This window comes from Coturnix japonica, chromosome 12 (assembly GCF_001577835.2).
Source record: "Coturnix japonica isolate 7356 chromosome 12, Coturnix japonica 2.1, whole genome shotgun sequence".
NCBI classification, from domain to species: domain Eukaryota; kingdom Metazoa; phylum Chordata; class Aves; order Galliformes; family Phasianidae; genus Coturnix; species Coturnix japonica.
This window is the reverse complement of record NC_029527.1, coordinates 10,405,427-10,419,083: the sequence shown is the minus strand read 5'-3', so window position 1 is coordinate 10,419,083 and position 13,657 is coordinate 10,405,427. Positions and strand designations below refer to the sequence as shown.

At 41.8% G+C, this 13,657-nt stretch overlaps 1 protein-coding gene across 1 annotated transcript in view; it reads right to left on the bottom strand.

Moving 5' to 3' along the window:
• The window catches only part of PTPRG (protein tyrosine phosphatase receptor type G), a 370,232-nt gene that overhangs the window by 161,664 nt on the left and 194,911 nt on the right, over positions 1–13,657 (bottom strand). The window contains exon 4 of the mRNA XM_015875220.2: positions 9,915–10,063. Coding sequence (XP_015730706.1) covers positions 9,915–10,063 — 149 coding nt within the window. The remainder of the gene's footprint in view (positions 1–9,914; positions 10,064–13,657) is intronic.

The following is a 13,657-nucleotide window of genomic DNA, read 5'->3' as shown; positions in this document are numbered from 1 at the left end:
ACAACAGGAGGAATATCCGCTTTTAGCTTTGACCTGTTTGGGTCTTGGTCTAACAGCTACTAAATGGACAGAAAAGTCACCATAAGGTTCAGTGGGAGGGCTAGCAGACCTTTCATACATGGCATGCCAGCAACAGCAGCATGTAGCTTTCAGCACTACTGAGTAAACAGCATGTGGTTTAACATCAGCGACTGACAGGATTGAAAGTATCTACTGCAGGTATTTCCTTGAGGTAAAGGTCTCTAAAATTTTCCTAGTTAAACTGAGAACAAGAGGAATAATAGACAAGGTTGTAGAGGAAGGAGCAACTATGAATCTGAGGATGGGTGACTCTGTTTATGTGCTGGAAATAATGGGTTTTATTTTTTACTCTCTTGAAATTTCATCTTTTGAATGCAGCTCATTAAGTGACCACTCACACTGCTGCCTCCCAAACAGAATGGGGCCTCTCGAGCAAGGAATTTCAAACAAGTCCTTTTAAAGATTCCTGTTATCTCCAATCTCCTATTCTAAACTGGACATAATGACAATTTCTTTTTCTTATGGGATATTATGCTATCTGCCACTATGAATGCATCACTCACTGCTCAGCAAGCCACCCTCACTCAAGAGCATTACCCTGTCCTAAGAGGCTCTGGACCTAAGAGAAAGGAGACCAGAATTTCCTTCACAACCAGGTCAATAAGAAATTAAGGAAAAGAGGTTTCATCTCCTTTTTGGATACTTTCTGCCCTTCTGGCTACTTATCCATGGGTAGTTTTGCATTTTAACAAGTCAAATCTAACACTCTTCGGGAACCCTAGAGCACTGTGCACAGATGTCGAGCAACTGAAGTGATCTTAGCTGTAGGCATTGCCCTGAAGGAATGGAAGGGCTTGATGGAGGAATAAAATCATCTGAGATCAACTGAAATCGCCCTTCCAGCAATCCAATTATGGTAAGCAGCAAACACAAGCAATATTGCAGGTATGAACTTCAAAACACAGAATGCATTTGGAAGTTCTATAAAGACAAAAATGACAAAATTCACATAATTTAATCTATCCCTGCCACAATCACATCCCAAAGCTGTCTCTGCCTTCCATAAACAGACAAGTGATAGAGCTGGTGCTAATGCAGATTTTTAACTCACTACCCAGCGTGAGCAAGGAAGGGAGTTTGTGCCTCTCAACATTTCAGTTGGTGACTGAGAGTCTCTTCAGAAACTGAATCCCTCCCCCAGCCCCAGAAAAGAATGATTCACCCTTAATTCATTCAGGAGAGAGTTTCAATCTTCTTTTCCTGGACAACTATAACAGCCCCCTCTGGAATTACTAACGCTGTTATGGCAGATCAGGTCCCATTTTCTATGCTCAACTAAACTATTAACAAACTGATAGCTCAAGGCAGGGGGCAGAAGTTCTTCCCCACCTGGTAACGCTATTTCTAATTCTGGTGGGGAGCCAAAATTCGTATTTCTTACAAATGTGCAAATCAGGAGCTATGTTTATGAAAACCCAATAGTCAGTGGACAACGACACCCAAGCCCTCCTTGAGGAAAACTATATCTAAGATTTTCTGCAGAGAGAATGAGCCAACAGAAGGAGTGATGTATTTCCTGGAAACAGAAGCCCTCTTAGCCTGCCTTCTACAAGAGCACAGAGGAAAACACCTCTGAGGACAGCCAGCCCAGATGGGATAGTGACAAAAAAGGACATGCTCTTTAGAGGTGTGTGCTGAAAAGCTCAACTAATCAGACAACAAAGATTTTTGTTTATTAAGCTGAGTAGAAAAGTAGGGAGTAAGAGAACACAGTTATTTGGGGATATAACTGTTTCACCCAAATTGCTTTTTCCCTACAGAGATGAGCACTGCGTGTTTCGAAGCATAAGCAAACACATACCTTTCTCTCTTTTTCAACCAGTCAATTGTTATTTTATTTCTACCAGACAATAAACACTTGTGGTGTTTTAGATCCTTTTTCAACTTTGGTTAACCTTCCCATCCTGTCTGGAAAATACAATGCCTGTGAACAGGGGAAAATAACAAGGGCTACACTCATATTGCTGCCTGATCTCTTACATCATGTGAAGCTTTATCGTACTAAAAACAAAGCAATTTGTCCCTGCAAAGTCTGTGGTTATCGCAGTAGGAGAACACTGTATGCCAGAGCAGGAATTCCACTGGGGCAGGCACTGCATGAACCCTGCAAAGAGACACTGCGCAGTCCAAAGGGCTTCAAACTCAATACATGAGAGAGAAGAGGGATCCAGTTGGGAGGACACCTGAGTGTAAATAGGATAACAGCAATCAGCACAGTCTGCAGTGAATGCATTTCACCCTCATTATAAAATCACTTCTAATGAAAACTTTTTTTGAGGGCTGTCTGTACCAGACAACACGATACATCTTTCCTCATGGCTGACGTGAGCTTTTGATCATCATCCCTGAGAAAACACTTCTTTAACGGGGTGAAACAGAAGAAAGTAAATCCTGAATAAATGCACCAAGTTTCCTAACTGGGGGAAAAAAAACAACTCAACCATCTGACACAATTTATTCTCTTGGTATGAAATTACAGCGACTGTTTAGAATTCTACAGGAAAAGAAAACCCACAAAAATGCAATCAGTAAAGCACCAGTATAACAGACAATTTAAATCATTTCCTGCTTGCTTCCTTAAATCACGATTAACCTCTGTGAAATCTATTCCCGCTGCTTGAGACCCAGTGAAAAGGCTGCCATGGGAAAAGCTGGCAGACAAGTTACCAACCAGCCCATTAAGTGCAGTAAGGATTTGGTCTGGTTTGGTGTTTTGTTTGAGTGCCAAGGAAACATTATCACTTCTGAACACATTTGTGTCAATTCCGTGTTTTATTTTTTTCCCCGATGTTATCTATCACTGTTATTTCAAGGGATTTCATTGGAATGACTTCAAAGGGCTACACACCTCCCAGGGAAGATGTTCGTAAGACCCAGGACTGTCAGACTTGCCTAACGGAAGAGGTAACACTGAGCACCTACAGAACCTAATACATTTTTAGCTGATGTCCTGGGACAAACATGGCCAAGCATGACACACACACATGATGCTTACTCAAATCCAGCCACACTGAAAGAAGAAGATGCTTGTGACCAAGATGTGCTTGCACAGAGGGGTGCTGAGGTTCAGCTGACTGCTCACCTCTAACCTGAGTAAGAAAGCTGTTGTGCATAGCCCTCCTGCTCTCATCTCATTGTCACCACTGGGGAAGGTGACTGATGTGGACATACTGAGGGGAATTCCTGCTAAATGCCCCTGTCCGAGTCTTCCTGTCCCTTACATCCAGGGCCAAACGAAGTCACAGAAAACAAGACCTCCTCACCACAATGCCTTGCCTTTCCTCTGCAGATGTTCTTTGGTAGCCACTGAGCAGGGTGAAGCAGCAGAAATGGCCACCACCTGCTGCTCTCCTCCTTCCCATCTCTAATCAAGTAGAAGAACAGAATACAGCAAACTCTCACACATGCTTTTCTCACCATAGCAAGTGCCCAGAGTGAATGACATGAAACTTGGTGGCCTAAGTACCCAACAAGCTCAGAACATAAAAGCTCACCTTTACAGCTGGGGAGAGACAGTCCTATTTTTCTAACTCAGACAATCCCACATTTCAAGTAACAATCCTATTGAATCTGCTACCTTTCATTAAAGTACCTCTTATAACTCTGTCAAATTCTCCAACCTTTGTATTGATTTTTCTCCTATTCAAAATAACTCTCCTTTACAACAAGAACTGGCTGTCAGCCTCTTATCTCTTATTTTCACCCCATCTGATCCTCCTTCTTCTTGTCACTCTTCCCAGATCCCAGTTAATTACGCTGAAAATCAGGGATTTATGTTAAGAGGAATGTACAACTCTTAGCTCATCATTAACATACCGTAATTGCAGTGTAGTGCTACTAACTCAGAGCATTTCAACAAGAGAGCAGAAATCCTTTGGGAGAAGCAGGACATTCCTATCAAATATAAAACGAATATCTAGATTATGTTGTGGAATAGTTACTTTGAAATAAGACTCTGGATGCACTGTAATATTTGCAACTGACTCTAGAAATTACAGAGGGGCCTGGCACACAGCAGGAAGACACAGCCATGAAAACACAGGGTAGTTTTGTCCATGGGTCTGGTGTGGGTCTATACACAAACAGTCCCACGACATGCTAACCTCTGCACTTAAACATATTTTAATTGCAGACCATCCTCTCATGTTTCTTCTTAATTATCACAGGGCATTCACAAAAAAGTTCAGCCAGATGGAGACTAAATATTTCACTACTACAAGATGAAGCATTCTGCACTAAAATGGAACCTTGATTGCAATAAAGTCATTAATTAAAGCCGCAACTGAGTCTCCTGTCAGTGTATGGGAGGCACTAAAGACAACTGTGAGGAGTCAGCTCAACAGCTACAGCAAGGAAAATAAAACAGTAAAGCGAACAGTTATAAGATTATGTTTGATTGCACTGCTCACAGTCTTTGCAGCACAACATGATATAAACTCAGCCATGTATTCAGCCAATATCCATCTATTCCGTGGTTTAAAATTACATCCCACTGATTTCCTGATGATGAGAAACCCGAACAAGTTTTAAAGGTGCTGAAAAGTAAAGGGGAGTAACGCTGGGGGGAAGGAAAGGCAGAGCAACATCTTGGGGATTTTTAGTGTCTTGTATTTTTAGATCACTTTATGGCTCTCCTGCAAGACTGTGAAGAAAGGGCAGATAGACTGTAAGAGGAGGGACTTAAAAATGCTGCAAATTGTCTGATACAAAAGAGAGAAAAAAAATCAAATTTGAAAATCCCCAAGCCATCTCCATGTCTGAATGATTAAGCCAGAGGTGCAGACAGAATAAGCAGTGCATGCTAAATTCCCTGAGTGCTCTACAGCCCAGACAGTGTGGGTATGGAGCCAAATCTTTACTCAGTTTCACCAGCATGTCTCCCATCAAAGTCACTGGGAGCTCTAAGAATCCCCATATAACTGAGGATTTGGTCCTCAGAGAGAATATTACAGTAAAATTACTTCAGACAGTCAATGTGTCTCACAGTGATGTATTCCCAGGGGCCCTCTTTAGGTCCTTCCATCATTTATTGACTTCTACTTTGCTACATCCTGCCAGATGGAAGCAAGGAAATTTGAAGAGCAACTAGTAAACAAAATATAAGGGAATAAAACCAGTGCTGGCACCCTACTTCACCATCAGTCTTTACTTGTACGTGAAGCCAACACCAGAGATTTCTGCAAAATTACTATTACCAGAGATGGTGGATGCCAGAAGTAATAAACCTAACTGTGCCACAGCAGCATAGGGTGCTTCTCTCCTGGATATCAAGAAAGCACACTGTGATCTGTTCTCCTTTTAGTATGTTAAAGGGAAAAGTAAAAAGAACAGACACACACAAACCCAAAAGAACTTAGAAATGCAGCAAGCGTGGAACTTGGAAAAAATTCATTAAAACTTAACAAGAAAGGACCTGACTCTAAGTAGGATACGTCCCAGCATCCATGGCTGTACAAAAGCCTGGAGAAATAGAGTAGGTGACACTTAAGAGATCACAGAAAGAATTACCATTCAGGATGACCCCCAGAACACGAGCTAGGCTCAGTTCGTACCCTGTAATAAAGGCACTGAGTACCACACATCTTTTCTACATTAACAACACTGATTGTCTTCCGTCTGCAATAATATAAAACATGAGAATTTAAGTGATATAATGAGAGGTAAGATAGTGAACGGTGATAACCTTTGGTAAGGAGATCTGAGCATTCAAATTAGAGCAACTAGCTGGAGATCTACACAGCGCTCAAGTTAGTATACTCAAGGGGAAAAGGAAGAAAATCAAAGAAACAGCAAGAACAAAGATACCATTAGAACCTGGAATGTCTTCTAAGGAACACACTTAAAGGAGAGCAAAAATTATTAATGCAAATTATTGTTTATAGTAATAATTTCATGAAATGAATCAATCATTGTAATGTAAAAGCTCATTAATCAACATGAAAGAGTGCTAGCTCTTCATTTTCTGCTGGAATGCTTTGTGGGTTTGGTTTTCTTTTTGGGTTGCGTATTTTGTTGCTGTTTGTTTTAAATGAAGAACTAGAGATCTCCAAAAAAATGCATGCTGGTGCATGTGGGTACAACAAAAGCACATTGCTTTCCAGAAGCCAAACTGATGTTCCTATAACCAATTTGGCCTAGAAAGTGCAAGTTTGTTCATGTAAGATTAAAGAGATGAGGTCTCTGTGGCATATTGCAGTATGGTCCTTGGAATAAGATTCTCATTTACCAAATAAATTACTGTATATTACTATATAATGGTGTTCACATTATAACTGACAATTAGCGCCATTAAAGAGAAAGCTCATAAACAGCCAAAGCTCACATCAAATTAACACAGTCATGATTAAAATCACTCTTCTGATTTCTGCTCTTCACAGAAATAATCAGCATTTTGCATAAAAATGAGTACGAGGCGGCTCAGAATCCCAGCAACGCTGGGATGGTGGCAGTGAGCATCTCCAGCACAGCGCTGCTGCGTCAGCTCTGAGCGCTGGGCTTCCCCCCATGCCACCAGCACGGCCCGCAGCAGGCAAGGCTGGGAGCCAGGTGGTGGCACTGGAGATGAAAGGGCTGCAATTATTCCTCTTGGCTCTAATGAGGGGAACCTGGGTTCTCTCCTGGCCTGAGGGAAGCTCTGCTTCTTTACTGCAGTTTTGTCACTTGGCCGTTTAAATGGTTTCTGGCGTTTGCATCTTTGTTTGTAGAGCCTCAACTTCAGAAAGCAAAAGAAACCCGAGTAATTATAATGGAGAAGAACAATAACAAAATACAAAGGAGTCAGCAATTTATTAGAATTTAGAGACTCTAATGTCAAAAACTTTTCTTGACTTGAAGAAAAAAGGAGGGAGACTTTTTGTAAACTGGCAGAGAGCCCACATCCTCATTAGGATTCACGCTCCACTTGCACAGCAATGCACTAATGGTCTTGCTTTAATCTTTAGCATCGCAGCACTAGTTTTATTGACCTCACAGATGAGGATGCAAAAATGGCAAGAAAGAGGAAAAAGAAACTGGAAGCCGATGCTGACCACGCCTGGTATCACGGACTGGCCTCTGATCGTGGATAAAAGTTTGAGACATATGTTCATGATACTTCAGAGAAAGCCAAGTTCATAATGACTTCATAAGGATAAAGCATCATCAAGGAAAATCTAATCAATAAATAAGCAATCAAGACCATATAATGAAGGAAACCATTTAGAATTCCATTACATATGCCGTGGTTTAAAAAGGAATCACAATATGCTACACATGCAAAAAAGTACTGCAAGATAATACGCCTTTGATCCAACATGCCTTTAAAGTAGGAAACAAAAGAACATTCTCATATATCTTACCAACTAATTTAACATATAAATCACAAAAAAAATATGATCCAGATGGGCTTCAATGAAGGAAACCAATTAACGTAGACAGCCTTACCATCTGACACATTAGTTGTAATAATAAAAACTAAACAACATGGTCAAACAATAACGCTCTGTATTATTTCTGACATTTCTAATTACTTTCTGTATCCTCTTCAAGAAAAAAGGCTATCAGCAGGCAGTTCGTTTCCCAGAGGAAAAAAACATCCAAACTTCAGCCTTACAGAGCAGCGTCTATGGAAGACGCTGATTTATCTGTGTTCCCTTGGGACGTGCTTTGGAACCAATGGGTTTTACACAGTCCACATCTGGTTTCTCAATTAGACTCAGAAAACGTTTGCTTTCAACTGCATTTCTACCGTAACTGCTGCAGACCTGGCAGCAGTCAAAACCTGTGTGCGCTCCTTACAGCCCTTACCTCTGCCCAGGGACTAAGAGCAGTCAGAGTGATTTGGGCTCTACTTCCTGTGGGGCAAGATTTTGCTTTTTTTTCCTTTCCACAGCCTACCTAGAGATGTTATTTCTGAAATGAAACACAGCATTTCTGGCACAGATCTCCCAGCATCGGGCAGTTGCATGCTGGACCACAATTAGCATTCCAAATTAAAAGCTGCACCGTGCTCATGAGTACAGTTACTGCTTGAGAGGCAAAATCTCAACTTTATGAACCAGAATCATAGAATTATCCAGGTTGGAAAAGACTTTGAAGATCATCAAGTATAACCACAGTCTAACTAACTAACTAAACTACTTTTATGAGTAGAAAACAGTTTTATCACCATTGACCTACTGGATATTTTGAGCACGCTTCAAAATCCACCCAGGAAAATCCTTTGCAGCACATGATTTAATGAAGTAGACAAAATTAGGAAATCTTATAGGGGTGGTACATAGCAAAGCAATAGGGAAAAGCTTGCTTAGGAAAATGCTCTTCCTTTAAAAGAACAGTAAAGGAAAATCTGTGGGAATCCTGCTGATTGCATTCATACTTAGGTCAGAGATCAGAGGCTCATGCCATTGCAATGAATACAAATCACTTGGAAAATTACATTTTCATTATTAGGATTAACACTAAACCTGTCTGATATAGCAAATTATTTTGCACAGCAATCATAAACAGTGACACAATTCAGAAGGGCAGATTCTTTTTTTTTTTTTTTCTTTTTAATTTTAAAGCAGACAAAATAAACATTCCAAACAGCTGAAAAGTAAATAGAAGATATTTAAACACAGGGGAAATAATTTCTTAAGAATTTTCTTTTTTTTTTTCCCCAAAAGTATCTTCTACTGATTAAGCCAGCAGCATCAGATAGACTTGGCATCATAGGAAAGGATTTGTGCAGTGTAAATACTATTTCTGACACCAAAAAGAAGGCCCAGGCTCCTTTAGCAGCCCTACTCCCTGAAATCTCAGAAGAGGAGCTGACTGGGGACTTCCATGGTGCTCCTTCTACCACCCCAAGTGACAAACAGCAGCATTGCTCACTGAGGCAGACAGGGCAGGCTAATGGGCCCATGCTCTGGGTGGCTGTCACCAGAAATCACAGCTGCATCAAGCCAGAAGCTGTCAGAAAAACCTTGCAATAAATAAATTAACCAATAAATCTCTGCTTCATACCATCCAACCTACAGGCTCAGGTGCCAGCAAGAAGCAAACATGTTCTAACTCATGCACTGGGACAGTTGCAGCAGAAAGATGTAAACTAAAATTTTTAGGGTTTATTACAACCTCCCTTTGTGCTCCCATTTCCATGCTCTGAAAAAGGGACTTGGCTGAAGCCCCATGGGACGCATTATGACAAGCTGGGGCCTGAATCAAGTTCTCCCAAGGCCTCGATCATTGGAAAACCATGTCTGTCCATGTGAGCCTCCTGGGCAAGCAGAGCACCCTACAAACTGCTCGTAACCACATGCCACAGTGGGACATGATTTGCTTTGAAAGCATTCATCTGATTACCAACAAGAAGGAGTAATTCCAGATAAAGTCTGCTTTATTACACCATGCAAAACTTTGAACGTGGGTAGAGGGCTGCACGTGTACAAGGAAGCAGCGCAGGTGAAAGGCAGCAGCAGTGGCACAATGGCTCCCAAAGCACTGCCAGCTACATTTTGTAAGCATCCTGGGAAAGAAAAGATTTGGAGGACAATGAAGTCACTTTGCAGATATTTGCAAGGAGATCCTCCCACACTGGAGAGCTTATGGGAGAAACCAGAAAAGTGGCAGTTTGAAACTCAGCCCACGGGACGTGAGTGCAAGCAATGCGAGCAAAGCAGAGCTCAGAGCTGACATTGCAAAAGCACATAAGAGATGATAGATAGAGTTCTGCGAGGGCCAGAAGGGCCTTGAAAGTGATATGTTCACTGAAGGAAACATTGCCCTATTTCACAGCCATCTCAAACTACAGCAATACATTCTGATTTTATTATGTTTTTTTGGAGAACAGAAGCACGTGTCTTTCCACTCACCTCAACGGGGAACCTCTTGCCATTGATGCTGTGCTCAGAGCCTGCTGATCCATTGCTCTGACCCCAGTGGAACTCCACCTTCTCTGCCTTGAATCTGCCTGGCAACCCGGCGCCGCTGACAAAGTAATCGTCCTTCAGCAGGATAGCAACTGCACACACAGAAGGAGAAAGACCTTCTTAGCACAGTTTTTTGAAGCACTTACAGGTTTTGCTCATTATATTAGAATATTTCTTCTAATGCAAGTAAAACATGAGGTCATCATTATCCTCTTCACAGGGACTGGTAAAAAAAAAAAAAGGCAAAGCTATATACGATGCTGGCTAATTATGGAAGTGATTATATGGGCCACAGAAAGCCACCAAGTCCAAATTCTGCAAGCAGTTTTTACCACTGGGCTTTGATTAAAACTGAAATGGCAAACTTCATCAAGAAACCATCTAATGTGATTGCAGGGACCAATGGCTGATCACATTGCTTGGCCTTGTGATTTCACTGAAGGTGTGCAGATAACCAGTTACAAGCATTGATCCTCCATTTGTTGCATTTCCTCTAAGTTACCAGGGGATAAGGGGTCTGTGCCCTGTGCCCCCTCTACTGCTGGACATGGCAGGTACCTTGCTTGACCTCCCTGTTCCCCTCTTCTGTAAAACAGGGAGAGTGACAATAACTTTCTTGAGACCCACTGATGAGAAGCCCCCATAAGAACTGTTTTGCAGTAACTGACATTATTCTTACACAGTTCAGTAAGGGTCAAAAGGATCTTCTTTGTAATTTCTTTTCACTTCCAAAAAGCCTTTATATTTGATGCAACAATAAAAATCCCTTTCTGCTGCCCTCTCTACACGATCACCCCCTCTTTTAGCACCTCCCATCTTTAACACACATAACTCCTAATAACGACTCCTTTACAGAATCCTTTCCGCTCATTCTTTGCAAAACTGGCCCTTAAAAACAGAACTGAAAGTAGCATTTTGTTCTTGTAAAAGCCACTGTGGACCACCGCTTGTTCTGCCCAGAATCTGTGATTGAAGTTGTGCTGTTTGTTCTTTTTCTTTTTTTTCCTAAATGAGAAGAGCTCAGCCCACAAGGATTTCTCTCTGTTCTCAATCCAGCTGTGTCATCACAACAGGAACATTAATATAAATCCATTTTTATTATGTAACGGGGAGGGTTTTATTCACTGCTGGAAGAAATCTAGAGGCTGGTTGTGAACCAGGAGCTGTTGCTCTGCTGGTGAATCACTTCATGCTGCAGGCAGGGCTGTCTGCTATGGCAGGGCTGTTTAGTGCCAGTACAGACTGTGGGCTACAGCAGCTCCACCTCAGGTGCAACTAAGATACATCTAAACACCAAATTGTTTGTATTAAAGCCATCTAAATGTTGATATGCACACGATGTTCAGGTCTTTATTATCTGCACCAGTGACATCGCAGGGCTCTTCCATGAGTTCTCATTCCTTTGCATCAAAGCATTTGTGTGGGAAGTTTGGAGGCCGTAGGACACCGACTGCACAGCCCAGGTACTGCTGCATCCTTACACCAACTCTGAAACACAAGTGACTAAAAGCACCACTGCTCTCCTTTCCCTTACACAATTCTCAGTGAGCTCAGCAGTATTTTAGATACCAAACATCTCACTCAATCGGTTCAAAATTCCACAGACAAAAATTGGAGGACTTAAAGAACACAGGAAAGCGGATTTGTGTGCATCTGTTAAAAATCTCTGTGGGGATTCAGTTGCATCTAATAAATATTTGATAGTTCCTAAATCATTTATGGCACTGTCAGGGGTCATTTTACTTGTTTTAGATGAATAATTAAAAGGATAATTAGAAGGATGTACAATCTGAAATGTTCATCTAATTGTTCATTTTACAGAATTCCTTACACTGCTGAGCTGTACAATGCATGTTCTCAGCACCTTCCTATCTTAGCAGCACATCCTTATTGCCACTAGCTTGGAGGTTTCCCTACCCTCCATCTGATTTCTGGTATTAGGGACTGGAACAGCCAAACTTGGTTTTGGGAGCCACTGCTTTTACCCAGTAAGTCATGCAGAGCACACAGGAAGGAATTAACCCTCCCACAACTACTAGGCTTAAAATTAATGTATGGTTGATGTTTTAAAAACAAAGCAGGTGGTGCACGACACACCAGGACCATTGTGTGATGCAACTTGCAGGACCAGGGGTGAAGCTGCGCATCTTGCACCTTATTGAGAACAAATCCAAGTTTGGATACAAAGCATCTCTTCCCTTGCCTTATTAGAGCAGCTCTGACTCAGCCTGAGATGCACACAAGGTATGAAGAACACCCAAACACACCTCTGGCAGCAATATCTGTGAGTTTATCAGAGTCTTTAGAAGCTCTGAGTGTTCCAAGGAGAGGAAAAGCTGCAGTGCATGCACTGCTGGCAACAGAACTGCTCCCACAGATGCTCTGCTCCCACAGGGCAATGCCCAGAAGCCCCATCAGCCTCAGGCCCAGCTGACACCAACTAACACTTAATTACAAGCTGGCACAGGCAACAACAACCATGAAAGGTGCCTCCACTCTCCAAGTAATCTTTACCACTTGGGAACCAGCTTCTATGGTGATGAAACTAAACCCACACTAGTGCTTCTGTTGGTGTAATCCCACACAAAGTGTTTCTGGTTGAGGCAGAGGCATAACGAATGTATGTCCATTTTCTGAATGCAGTTCTGTGTCCTGCACATTGCTTGCCCTTTAGATGATATGGAGAGAAAGAAGGAAAGAGCACAACAGATCAAAACTCCCTTTTACTTTTTAATATTTAGAAGCATAGAAGTAACTAATTGTTCTATTTTAATAAACAAAAAATTACCAGTTGAATAACAATAACCCACACAATGCATTTCCTGCCAGTTAATGAGCATCAAAGTTAAGGGCCTTTGGTTCTTCCTCAGACCCTGGTCTCCTTTATCCACTCATTAATTGCAGTGAAATGCCCTCTACATCCATCACCACTGCTTAAATTGAAATGCAGCTTATTGTCAGTCAGCAACAGGAAGGTCTCCTGTGGTCATCTACTCTAAGACTGCTGCCAACACACATCACAACCGGCACAACTTGCTTCTATGTTCTACCCATAGGCCAAAACATCTTGGTTTGCTGCTGTACCACTTACTACCTTACAAAGTAATCCCTGACAAGTTTCTTCCAAAGGTCAGCAAACCAAGGGAATGGAATGTGATAAATCAAGGGAGGAGTTAAGAGCTCAGCAGAAGACTGAGGGATGACAGCAGGGCAAAGAGAGTCTTTGCCTAACCAGCAAAATCTGTAAGTTACCCAAGAACAACGATAGCTACTGTTGCCCTGTGAAGGAAGCAGCTACCTGTCAGCAAAAATCCACACCCCAATGGGCAAGGAAATCAAATACAGGAGCAGTGCTAAAATCACCCAGCAGAGGAGATCGAAGATACAGCTTTCATTGCCAACTGCGTTAAGACTGGAACATTCACTGGCACGTTTTGGTTCTGCATGGTTTCCTATTATACGTGCAGCAATATGTTCCCATTATACTTACCATATAGCATTAGCATTTCTCTTGGAATAAAAGCACCATTGTTTTTTCTTGGTATTTCTAATTGTGTTTATTGCCGGTAACTACACATGCTGCTCTGTGACCAGAAGAGCAGGGTACATAACATGAATAGATTAATTAAGCACCAAATTTCCACAGCATTCAGCCTCCCCTGAACCTCATTGTGCAACAAAGGGCA